We start from the raw sequence: 13,805 nt of genomic DNA, 5'->3' as shown, positions 1-13,805 counted from the left end.
GATTGCAATAAGCCAATAAGTTTTAACTTTCTGATTTTTACCGACTAAGTTTTTGGTGCAGCTTTGAAATTACTAAATTAAGAAAATAATAAAGCATATAAGCGAGCTTCACTTTGTAAGAAGTTTTTGATGTAAACTCATTCCATAAGTTGTAATTAAAGTGTTACATCGGATGACATGAATACAAGTAAATTGTTGATATACAATATAAATAACACGCACGTGATCATTTCAAATCATATGTATGTATTGTAATGCAGGCACAATAATAACGATCGCTATTAAGATGGAAAATGATGTACCTTTGCATTGTAATACACTTTACTCGTAATATAAATACTTGCGGAGCACCCCGCGGGTACTCGATGATACGATTTATGATTCCAGAAGCTTATTACAGCATTTAATTATTTTTATTTGTATATATATAAGGTCTTTAATTTCGTGAGATTGAGATCAATATTATATTCTATTTTAAATTGTTAATAAATTAGTTTAAATTTAAATATTTAAATTAATTTCCTTATTAATTTAAATATGTTTATACATTACTATCATACAATTTATTGTTTTTATTATGAAATGTATTTATATTATATTGGTTGAGCTGAAATTTAATTTAAATCCATTATTATCGTATTTACTTTATTACTTGTTTTAGCTCGTAGCTCTAATTTTAATCAATATTTTTGTCTGCTCAAATATTTTGTATCAGTCGCAGGTAGCTTTAAATAAATAAAATAAAATTGTATAAATAATAAGCGCAATGCTGCAAATAAAACAAGGCTTCCATATAAACGTTTTCGCATTTGATTCTAAATTTTACTATTTAAGTTCCAGTTTCAGTGATCTGAGAATTAAATATCAAGCTACCACATTAAAATTCTTCACATTATAGAAAAAAATTTTCTTCTATCAGTCCATGTTGTGGATGAAAGACCTTAGCTGCGGTTACCGGTCTGTGATCTCCACTCCAGAATCTCAAGCCCCCAGCTGACGTCTGTTCTGCGCAACGACGCGATGCGGTCTGCCAACTGCTACTTTAAGTTGCCAATGCGCGGGGCTGTGCCAGGCACTTGCGTTCGTCGAATCTCCTCATTTATAACTTGAGCTTGCATAGAAACCCCGAACATAGCCTTCTTCAAGGTTACTGGAGCCACTGTAAGCTTGCTAATGGGACTTAGAGTGAGGGACCACGATTTATCGCTGTGACTCATCACTCCTAAAACATTAAGGTCTGAATATTTTCTTTAGGCACTAATTTTTCCATATACTAGTTTGTTATATAACGGCTAAAATTAGACGCACGACCATGATGATATAACACGGGCTTAATGTACAAACTCGGAGCACAGCGCGACCCCAAAGTGTCTATTCATTTCGCACATCTAAGCACAAAGGCAAGGCTAAATTTTGGCCCTCGTGGAAAAACTTTTCGCACATAGAAAATGAGGCCGCATTTTTACACGTTATGGGCATTTACATTATGTAACGTTGGAGACACCCGGAGATCCTCGCGGCGGAGCCATTATGATTCATTCCGGCGCCGCCCGCCCTAACGACGCCCATCGTGTCCCTTGATATTATTATCCACTTAGCCCGAAACAAAAAGATAGCGCAAGCAACGTCCGCCCTGTCGCCGCGGCGCGCGCTAAATGTAAAACCGATAATCACTGCTTATGCGACATTCCTGCAAACTAATAAATGACTACAGATCACTTGAGTTCAAATCGTCACTGTTTATAAATTATGCGACGTGGATAAAAAGCAAAGATGTTATAGAAGGCTATGAAAAATGTTATATACTTTTATACCAAAACCTGTCAAATTTACTTTATTTGTGATTATTTACCAATATTTTAATAAAAGGATTTTAAAGAATTAGTTAAAACTGAATCCCAAATTTCTGAAAAAAGTTATGAAAATAGTTTTTAGAGAAGATGTTTCCAAGCTTTCTGAAGGCTGCCCATCGAGTGATCTCTTTCTCGAAGTTGTACTTACCGAGCTGGACGGTTTTTTTCGAATACATTTAATCGTCTACAACTTTAAGCGCATTTACGACAACTACTTAAGTAGGCACAACATGGACATTGGACTAAAGCTTCTGTCTCAGTCGCTATATTATTTGCAAACCGAATGTGAGTGTCTCTCCAGTCCACGAACTAGAGGACATCTTTCACTGCAGCAGTGAACAGTTTCGAAGAGATAACGTCCCTGTCTATCATCTCCCTGCAACTGTATTGGTTTTTAGCTGAGGTTCTGTAGCTTGGCTAACATGATGGCGTTTTATAACAAAAGTTTTAAGATCTTGATAAACAGAATTTATAAGAAAGTTCTTATTGGTAATAAACTTTGAAAAATTATGTCAGACAGCATTATAAGTTCTTACCGAATTTGATAGCCCAAAAATATTAGCAAATATTAACGACACCTCAGTGTACCTGTTTACAAAATATAGCGCATGTTGTAGGTTATATAATCTATCAAAATAGAATCAGATATGAACGACCCAGATTCGGAATTCAATGAAGAACGAACAAGACGTGAAAAATAACTGATAGCACAAAGAAAATGGAAAAACATTTTTACGATAGTTTTTATTCAAAACGGCGTCTGGAATTTCGACTCCCAAATATCAGTTCAAGGCTTTCGTCATTTTCGACAAAGCTCTTTGATGCGGAGCGGGGAGGGGGCAGTGAAACAAGATTTTCTTCCAAGACAACCTTTATTCTCTTCAAAAATAAATAAGTCAACAGTAGGGCGAACTCTTTGAGTTTATTTAAACTTTATAATAACAAATCACCTCTTACTTACAAATTATATTAACTACAGATAGTTGCAACGGCTGCAGCGACCGGCGCCGTCGGAGAGGCGCGAGTGCGCGCTGATATGTTGCGGACGATATGCGCTCGCGGGCGTCGCTTGACATTTATATCTTACAAAGAAATCATGTCAATAACTTATACGAAATCAAATTAAACCTAGGGTTTGCAATTTAGATGTAATTTTTATTACAGTTTAGTACTTTATTGCTGCCGTAGTGCGGCAAAATGAAATGAATTTAAAATTGACTAACGAATAGTTTTTTAATTTTTTTTTCGTTTCCGCCGGCGTCTGCTCCGACGTTACCGTCTCTACCGGTCGCTTCCTCGAGCCGACTTCGAACTATCCAAATAATCGTACAAACTCTATTTACAAAAACAAATTAATATTTTTTACACATAACGACGACTCCATTTATTTATTGTTTCACCAATTACCTAATAAATTATTACCTAGAGTTCGTAGACATGTAAAAAAGTGGCAAAGAATCAGTCGCTTACAACCTATTATTTACATCACAAAGAGTTTAGTTGAAACAATACGACAGAGGTCTTCCGTTACAAGGTCACGTAGGGAGTATCCAATTTCGTTAAAACCGATTCGATCAATCAGAAAGATTTATTTCCGGAGCGTGCGGCGGGCGCGCCGGCGCGGGGCTCGCCGCGGGGCACGCCGCGCGCTCCGCGAAGTCGGATGTTCTACGTTCGAGCAAAAGAATCGCGTTGAAAGTCACCACCCGGGCAGGTGTGCCTACCTATTCAATGTACACTTACATAGGATAATGTTTTTGGATTACGCGCACTCGTCGGACCGATGCGCTTGAATGAAACCCTCACATTTTTTCTCGTAAGAAAATAACACGTCTCAAACTGAATAATTATTGTCAGGCACTGCCTACGGTGTGTATGTACACGTGATCTAAACAAACTGGGTGTCATAACGAAACATACAAAACTCCAGAACCTCGACGCTACGGGATCAAATGTAGGAGATTAAAACGAAATGCAAATGATTCCGGGTAAAGTTCGCGGGCGGCGGCGGGCGGCGGCGTGGGGCGGTGGGGCGCGCGCCCGCACTACACGCACGACTCCGGGATCCGGTTGTCCAACAGCTTCTCCTTGATGGCGTCCACGTTGAGGTCCGTCGCGCGGAGAGACCCGGAAGCGCTGCGGGGTGCCCACGTGCTCACCTGTTTTTCGGAATCATAAGTTATAAGATAATTATATTTGCCGATGAAGGAGCACTAGTCGCACAGCGGACTTCCTGTGGCCGAGGTGATGGTGATGATGATGGTGAATATTTTAAATACGAAGTTCTCAGTACTGCGGGCTACAACTAAATCTTGTTTGCAGCAGTAGATGGGGATCACCTGTGTAACTGCCACCTCTAACGACCAGATATAATCTGGAAGTGACAACAAAATTAAAAACTGAATAAAATTACAAACACGTGCACGTAATGTTGGTAGCTGCGACCGTCGCAGGCGATCATTTTTTTTTTAAATTTCATTGTTAAAGAATAACAACGACAGGTGAACTGTACAAAAACACGTTTGTTACTAGTTCACATCACAAACGTCATTAAGTTCTTCAGTGTAATAATGTGAGGAGTTTCGCAAGCACAACTCCGATGAATTTTAAAGTATTGTAGGTAACAGGTACAGTAGGATGAAAGGATCAACTTAAGCTATCATATTAAACTACAGAACCAAAACTACGCCGTTGAGCAGCATTATGTACTCCAAAAGATTTTCTTGTAAATTACTTTCACGGAGTGTCCTTGCTACCGAAGATCAAATGTAAATTGAAACACGATACGAAAACGATACACTAGACACGAGAACAAGTGCAGTCAATAAAAACTCGGCGTGTTGAACGCGCGCTAACAAAAAACCGGATGTCGAAATAGCACATTTTTCTAGATGAAATAAAAGCTCGGAGTGGATTGTAGTAATGTGTCCATCCAATCAGCGGCGAACGCGTTCCGGGGCGCGGTGTGTCGGCTATCGGGAAATTCCATCGCTGAAGCTCAATCGGAGCGAGTTTAAGGCGGACACGCTAAGGGAGTGGCGATCGGCACTTTGTAGGAAAATAACAATGAGCGGACATAAAATATGAAGCGGCCCGCGCTATGACGCCCGGCCCGTTGCGGACAAACGACGACACACCGAACTGACTAAACAAAAACACCGACAAACTATTACATTAAAACAAACAGCTAATACATTTAGTTTGAACCCAGCCCGTTACGGCTTAAAAAGGAAACATATTGAATGTGTTCGATCTTGTTTATTTTGGGTTCGATACAGGTAATGACACTGGAAACTTACTTCCATAAGTTTACATAGGGTAAAATTAGCAATCTGGTTTGCTAGGGGCGGTAAGTTTTTCGAGCGGACTCGGAAGAGCTTCCTTGTCCAGGACGCTATCACGGCTTATGTTAATATCATTTTGTACAACGACCAAAAAAAAATGAAGAATTAGCGACCATCGAAGTATGGAGCTTCATAAATTAATTAGTGTTTTGTGGGTAACTGTGTTCAGTAATAAAATACACTGTATTGTATCTTAATTAACATGTAGTCAATTTAAAAGATTTATTTGACAAAAATTTGTCAATAAATCTTATTGTCGTGTGATGTTAATACGTTTTAGTATTAGCTTATAATTAAATTGAATGTTGCAAAGTTGACGTCAATAAGTGGTAGTTGTTAATGATTCTAAGTGGTTAATAATATGAATGAAAAATACAGTTCTATTAGATGTTCACTCCTGGCAAGCAAACATGCAGAACAGGACAATAGTCGACAAGCGTGTGGTGTATAAATACAGACGGACGTCGGGCAGCCGTCGTTCCGAAATAGTTTTTGAAAGGATGTCATCTGCGTTTTCTGAGAAGTTGCTCCTTTATATTTTATACAAGAATTTTTTTGGGAAAAGGATTTTTTTCAAGTAACAAATAATAGGAATTAAAAGCAGTGTGTAGAGAAATGGGTTCAAATTAATAGAAGATCCTGTAAAAAAAATGTTTGGTCAACAAAACTTTGACAAATATCTCTTGATGATCTCCGGTAGTTTTCGGGAACATTCTATTTATTAAAGGACATAATAGGAGGTGTTTAGTCGGATTGCTACAATGATTGGTTCTTTACCGGGGTGGCAAGCGGAGTCGACAGCGGCACGACGAGCGGCGCGGCGAGCGGCGCGGCAAGCGGCGCGACGAGCGGAGCTGACAGCGACGACGGCGTGTTGCGGGCGGGCACATTCGTCGCTTCACCTGCACAAAAAATGCACTCAGACGGGTCGAGAGCGCATCCGCTGCCGGCATTTGAGAGCAGTACTCGACGTCGGCTCTGCGCAGCGATATCTCGATATTTGCCGACTCTAGGCGTACCTCCTGTTCGTTAAATTTATTTTTTCAAACTCTCCTGCCTCGTTACCGACTTTTTTTATTTAAAACTCTTAATTGTATCATTTCTTGTCGTTGCTTACATTCTCTAATGATATCCCTAGGAAGGTCTCTGAATGATCGTGTGATAAATTTAAAAACTCTATGACACAGAAAGTTGTAAAAAAATCATATTACGCTGCACAGGGTTTTTAAGTGATATTATAGCGCGAGAAACAAATAGTTTAACTTAAATATTTTTTAAAAACTTTTATTTAAACTTTTATAAAATTTGTGAAACTGCTTTCAAAAAATCATCTGATAGTGGACACTTCTCTGATCAGGTTACATTTGGGACCTTCGAAACTATAATTGGAAGGATAAGAGTTTTTTTTTTATTTTAGTAGTTATTAAATTGGGCACTATTGGCATTCTTCTCAACACGAAAATAAGTGAAGATATCATAAAAATGATTCTTAGTACTAATATTAATAATATATCGATTGCCAAAGTGCTCTCAAAAACATTGTCATTAGTAAGCAAAGTGATATTTTTTTTAAATTTACATTCTATTTTTATTCTTTCAAATTAAAGTCATCACCTTCAGACTAATTACCGTCCGATAAAACGCACTTTTGCAAACGCTTTTTCTAGTCTTCATAATATTAGAAATAGTCCTTTTCCGGTACAGCCTTTAAAACCTCCTTCGATTCGGTTTTTATCTCCTCAATCTTGTCAAAACAGTCCCCGCTCTGGTCTTTTGGATAGCCAGAAGTCGCACGGAGCCAAATCAGGTACCGAATACGGTTGTTACGGAATGTCAATCGAGGGACTTGACTCCTTTGAGTCATTAAGATATATAAACTTATGACAAAAAAAATTATCATAAGAAAAAAAAACTGTCTGTCCCAACAACTCCCTAGTTGAGAATGACAATTTCATCTAACTTTTTGATCGAACAACGTCTGCTGATCAAGTAGCGTCATATTAAAACACCCACGATGAAAGGCGTCGTAAACAATTTACGAGCATAAAACGTGAAAGACGGCTAAGTTTCCAGATTTTCAATTTACTCGGAGGAAATTGTGAGATTGGGGCAGATAGGAGATCAATATGATTAATCCGCTGCCGCGCGGCTTCGGCGCATCGGGTGCGGTGCGGGATATATGGCGGCGGTCGCCGGTGCGGGCTGCTGCCTTCGTCCGAGAGAAAACCCATTCACAATAAAATATATTATTAGTGTTCGTCCAGTCATAGAGAATTGGCACAGCTGTGTGTTTGATAATTGCTTTACAGGATTTAGGATGCACGGAGCAATAAAATCGTTAATCTAAAAAAACACAATGGAATTTGTTCACGTGCACATCGAGTAAACACGACGGCTGGGGCAGCCCATCGACGGAGAACTTAGACTTGCTCTCGTAGATCACGGGTGCAATTCTCGGGATACAATCTTAAATATAATTCTAACTTTGAGCATTAATATATAGGGTTGCCACAGTTCATAAACAAGTTTCCTGAGGATGGGCAGCAGCGTCCTCTGCGGACCGTGATACCACACTGCGATCGCCAACCCGCCTGTCAATCGTGGAGATTATAGTCTATCTGCATATTGGAGGAGGACTGTGCTTTGCAGGGGGCGCCTTTGAACTGAAACTGCAACGACACACACACACCAACAAGCCGCATATATACAGACTCAACTACACACGCGTCCGGTAGTCCGACTGTGTAAACTCTCCAAGAGTCTGAAATTCAACACTGTTTGGAACTACTGTCTATATTTTTTATCACAAACCCTATCTTTGTGTAGTCAAAAGTGTTTCGTAAAAAGAGAAAGAAAGTTTTTGCCACAAAATTATGACCAAAAAGTAAAATTGTCATTTAAATTTCCCGGGCATTAGGAAGACAGGTAATTTTTTTCCTAGGTTGGTAGGACTGTTTATAACATTTGTCAAGCGTCTGTTTGTCAAGATATGTTTTAGTTAAACCCAAACTATTTTGAAGAATGTCTTGAGTCACAGGCGCGTCAAATCTCGATTGATATATTTTCCCAACCACCGTATTCACCTAATTTGGTCCGTCCGACTTTTCTATTTAGCAAATACGAAAAGCCAATACGGAGGCACCATTTTGACACGATTGAGGAGATAAAAACCTAATCGCAGGTCTTAAAGGCTATATTGAAAAAAGAATATTCCAACTGTTTTGTGGCAATATTTAAAAGTGTATTAGTAAGCTAAAAGCTATATATATATTTTATTTACATTTTTCCATATACAAATTGTCACGCGCACTAATTCTATTAAACACAGATGTATTTTGGCGTCCTAATCTCCGAGCCGCAGTACAAATCTCTGCGGTTCATCTTAATCTATGTCGCGGCGCAGTTTAAGAATTAAAAGCTCAAGTAATTCAGAGCGACGCGTTCTGCAGCTTCCAATTTTGACGCACTTAAACGTCGAGGATATTTTTAGGAATGCTGAGAATAACGATGACAATTATTGTCTGCGAGAGAGCTGATGCTTCACGTCGTATTACCTTGTTAGTACTGTGTTACCTATTTGTAATATTTACATTTTCGTGAGAGCGGTGACAAAAATATTATGCATTTGTTCATATACAGTCTAAAGCAGTGATTCCCAAAGTGGTCTATATCGAACCCTAGGGGTCTATGGCAACCTGCAAGGGGTCTACGTCAGTGAAAAAAATTTGGGGGTCCATGAAATGGAAATGGGGGTCCACGATAGTGGATCTCAACACATACACTGATAATACCTATTTATTTACATCATATAATCTTATAATATCAAAACATTTACATTATTTATAAAAGTACCTATGAAGTAAAAAAAATATTATATATGTTTATAAAATTGTGTAAGTTGTAGGATGTTGGTATTCGCTTTGTGGTCGCAATACATTTTGAACTTGTAAAAACCTGAGAGTCGCAGTCTCAGAGCTTCGGTACCTTGCACTGACTTGTTCAATTTGTCACTCTATAAATACGAATGAGGGACAAATACGTTTATTCGTTTCCTGAATCTTGAAAAGGAAAGTGCTAAGAAAATATTTAAAAAAATATAAACAGATAGTATATCACACAAATTATAGTGAGTCAGTGTTATTTTGTTTGAGATTGCTGGAGAAGTTAGAAATTTACAGGAAATCAATATCAGGTAAGTAGGGGGTCTACCCAACTGCTGAAGAAAAATATTGAGGCCATGACGGACGTAGCGCCACACTAATACTTCTATTCTCCAAGAGCTTCAGATCAAGAAACCTTCAGGCAACCGATAGGTGTGTTATGTAAAAGGAAGAGGTGGAAGGATTTTTTAATCTTTAAATCTTTATTTAGGCTAACGTTCGAGTGGTTTGTCTTACTTGGTATAGCGTTCTTACACGAAATTACGAAATGCTTAGGTGAGGAAAAAGACCAACACCGTTATAGACCATGTTTATAATTCTAAGTTGTTTGTGGTACGATTTTAATAAGACTAACAATTTTGAATTTAACCCTAAGAATTTTTAATAACTATGTTATATATTTAAGCAGATATAACTCGACATTTTAATTTACAGTTCATGATACATCTGATATTTTGCAATCTATGCCTCAGATTGGCGCATATAAGCACGTTATTTTCTAAGACGGTTCAGAATCAGTAACGATATTAGCTTGCGATTGACAGCCTGAAGCTCAGCAAGCATTTCACGCGCGAGTACATTTCTGCGTTTTTTTTATAAATAACAGAAAGAAAATTAAAAGTCCTCTCCGTCACTTTCCACTTTCCTCTCCGCGCGAGTTCGGAGTGCCGTGAAATTATGCGCCTCACACACTGGCGGCGCTCCGGTGCGATGTCTAATAAGTTTTATTTGAGGAAAATTGCTTCCATTCCGCTAATAACACCCTTGTGTTTTAAGCGAGGAGCATTCCGAAGATATCGCGCTCCCGGCGAACATTGTTTCAGATCGTCGGTCGACTCGATTGCGATTTATTATCTGCGGTGAAAAGTTTCGCGTTCTATTTGACTTAATTGTTACGTATTGTATTAGCCTTCTAATGAAAACGATATATTTATAGAGTGAAATTAAATCTTTATAAAAATTCAAAAAATTAATTATCAAATTGCCAAACTATAGACATTTTTTGTTAATAAAACTTAAGCCTTTAACAATCTATGCATGTAGCATCTTGTGAACTGTAGTGTGAAATATTTGGTTCACTCTTCTTGTATACGTCCGTATTCCACTAAGTCTTACATTCATTTTTAAAATAATGCAAGGCGCATCACGCGAGGTAGTGCAAGTATTGTAAAGACATCAAGACACACCTGCCATAATCACGTACTCTTTGTACCTTGCTCTAGTGCGCTGACCCGTTGCCCTGGTGAGGACTTCGCTACTTGGAGTTTATTTTTGATTTTTTCTTTATTATAAGCAAACGAACACTAGTACACTACTCTCCTGTTACCGTTTTCTTGTTTACGAAAACGTGCTCTTACACAATAGCCTGTCCGAACAAAGAAGGAGTCGATAATATTTTTTCTGGGACTTTTGTAGGAAACTTTTCTAGCGTAAATACCCGCTGTGAAGCTGGTTTCTGAATCATAACAATAAATCCTAGTTTTGGTAAACTGTGACAATACATGGCTTATTTACAACATCCACACACACGCACATGATGACGTAGCCACAGCATTCCCCACTTCTGAGCAGAAGGCCAGTCACAGGGGTGTCTTTTCCTTATTCCCAAAATCGAAGAGGCTTATGAAAGGATAACACTGTCTTACGATTGAGGAAATAAAGGCGCAATCGAAAGAAGAGCTGAACGCGATCACAAGAAATATTTTTTTTAAAATACACAGGAGATTTGAATGTTCTTTGACTCAACATTTGGGTATTGATTCGAAGGAGACAGCAGATTCATGTTAATGTATGAAAAAAGTTTTTCTTTTTAAACTCGTGATTCTTTTAGACCAATCTTCGGTAATAAAAATCTGTCCAGATTTTTTCTTAAATATTTCGCCGAAAAACGTTAACTAGCTTCACCCGGAAGTTGTTGATCTACACGTTATGTTATATAATAAAAATTGTTACCATTTTAGAAACCGTACCGTTTTACAGTAGTTAGAAAACTTGTAAAAATTGTATTTCTTTGTTTCGCTCATTTCCAAAAACATACACATAAACACTAATTTGTATAATGGTTGGTCTAACAGTTGAAAAGTTAACAGCTTGCAGTTCCATCTGGTGGCATATTAATAATAAGCATATGAAAATTCTCCTTAAATAACATCAATACACAGAAATTTTTTTAGTGATCATTAAATTGGTTTTTAAGATAAACGAATTCGTACACAGGTTGATTCGTTACATGTGTGAATGTATCAGTCATTTTTACTAATTAATGTATGGTGCACGCTATACAAAATTCAATGCCTTTGAAATAATAAAGAACGTAATGATATTGCAGTAAGTAAACTAAGTATTGTTCACTATTTGTTATTGCTCTCATCGTGTTGTAAAAAGTTAATGACCTATTATTGCATTCCAATAAAAAAATTAATGTAACATAAGTATTTCGACAGGAAACGTCAATACAGCTGTCATAAAATGTATAGAAAAGGTTCAAGAAGTTGGTATAACTAAAATCCATTAGAACGAGTTTCCAGATTACAGTTTTGTAACGACTGCAGAGGTTTTATACTGCAGCTGGCTTGTAAGAAAATTGACAATGTTGTTAATTTCAAACTTTCAACTACAATATTGTTGACGACTACAAAAAACCGATACTGAAAGCATTATAGGTCAGTCTACATCCCGAAGAGAAGTGTAAAACAAGAAGACTCATAACTGGTCACACAGTAGGGAAAGAGCTGCAGCGGGCAAAATCGCTGCCAGTTTCGTTGCCCGAACTCTAGAACGTTAAAAGGCGTATTTTTGGTGCGTCTGCGTTCCCCTATCTTCCACCCACGATCGTGACAGTAGTAGAGAGTGACGACTTTATAAATGTTGGTTGGAAATAGGTATAAAAGCTTCAAAGATTTTTGTTGATAAATAAACTGTGTAGTCACTTACACTATTAAAGCTTTTAAACTGTACAATACTGTACAAAATATCTCTTCATAAACGGTTTAAATATTTAAAATTTATTCATAAAACGAATAAATAATGTTACCTATTTGAACTACAATACAACGGGAGGAAATTCATAGGAACTGTGTCATTGGCAATTGTGTCAATGTTGGAACGCCTTCATCGCCCGCGGAGAAATTGAAATAGACAAGGGAACGCCAGAATCAATACGCTGCACCGGAAGGGGAGAGCTCCGATGAAATACAAGCGGTCGTCGAGATGAAGCCTTCTTGCGCTTCGCTGGAACCTCATCTGTCCGCGAGCCACCGTTCATTTATTCAGCGTCTTCGGAACGCGTGCAGCCGATAGAATGGTTTTGAAAAAACTTTTCATTTTTCACAGTAATACGAATCAACGGCAACATTGTGACATAGATTAATGAATCAATGAAATTATTGGACTCCACAATTATTTTTTTAAGTAAATACTTAATCGTGGACATCCAAAGCAGGTTTCTACAATACAACTCGATTATTTTTATTTTTTTTCTCGTTAAAGGATTTTCCTAAACTAAAAGCAGTCTTAGTAACTTATTATTACATAAGCTGTCTACCGGCATAAGTCCGATCGAAATCAGTCTTGCCATTTTAAAGATTATCCGGAATAAGTAGAAAGACAAAAATTAGAAAAAAAAAAAACAATCATGGTACATGTGCCGTAAGTGCCGTATATGCCGTATATTAACATATGAATGTAGTAAGAAGAGGTTGTTTTAATGTTACAAACAGACACACCAATTTTATGTATTTGTATAGATACATTATAATCGCCACGCTTGGCAGGCGGGATGGCGATCGTGTTGTGGTATTCTGGTACTCAGAGGATGTTGCTGCCCATCCTCTGGAAAATTTTTCATGAGAAGAGTCAATCCCATATAATAATTGTACAAAGTGTGAATTGTTAAGTCAATATCTATGGAATCGAACTCGCGACCTGCGATCGCAAGTCTCAGTCCTCTACCACTGAGCTACCACTACTCAATGACGACGGGCAAGTTTTTAGCTAAAATGAGTATCACGGTCGTATGTACAAAAATGGTCTTATTCGTGTAGTCTAGCATTTGTGACAAAAAACGACAATTTATAAAATGGTAATAACGTGTCGAACTAATTGGAATATACACGTAAAGGAAAACATTTGACTTCTATACTATTGAAGGGTTGTAGAAGTGTTAACAGTGTCCAAAGCTTGACACTTGAAGCGCCATCGTGAAACCGTGCGGTTGTCAGACGTCATTAAAATGTCTAGCTGATATATGAAAATAAATAGATATCTATTGTACAACGTTACTTATATTATTGAAAGGGCTTTAAATGTTGCTCCTTTTGTAAATTATTACTTACTGCTGTTGTATAAAATTATTATTACTGATTTAGAATTAAAAGAGAAGCGTAATTATGTTCATAATAATAGATGTTTACCACAATGCATGCTTGTTATAATAGTGTCGTAAAAGT

General features: G+C 37.7%; 1 protein-coding gene across 1 annotated transcript in view; it reads right to left on the bottom strand.

Moving 5' to 3' along the window:
* Positions 1-3,898: 3,898 nt before the first annotated feature.
* side-II (sidestep II) overlaps positions 3,899-13,805 on the bottom strand; it is a 203,523-nt gene continuing 193,616 nt past the window's right edge. Inside the window, exons 15-16 of the mRNA XM_068765377.1 lie at positions 5,975-6,099; positions 3,899-4,012 (exon numbers count right to left, since the gene is read on the bottom strand). Coding sequence (XP_068621478.1) covers positions 3,899-4,012; positions 5,975-6,099 — 239 coding nt within the window. The remainder of the gene's footprint in view (positions 4,013-5,974; positions 6,100-13,805) is intronic.

The sequence above is a fragment of the Battus philenor genome, unplaced genomic scaffold (genome assembly GCF_028537555.1).
Source record: "Battus philenor isolate CCGP_79_NKW_IND1 unplaced genomic scaffold, ilBatPhil1.0.hap1 SCAF_2, whole genome shotgun sequence".
Lineage (NCBI taxonomy): Eukaryota > Metazoa > Arthropoda > Insecta > Lepidoptera > Papilionidae > Battus > Battus philenor.
This window is presented reverse-complemented; position numbering and strand designations above follow the sequence as displayed.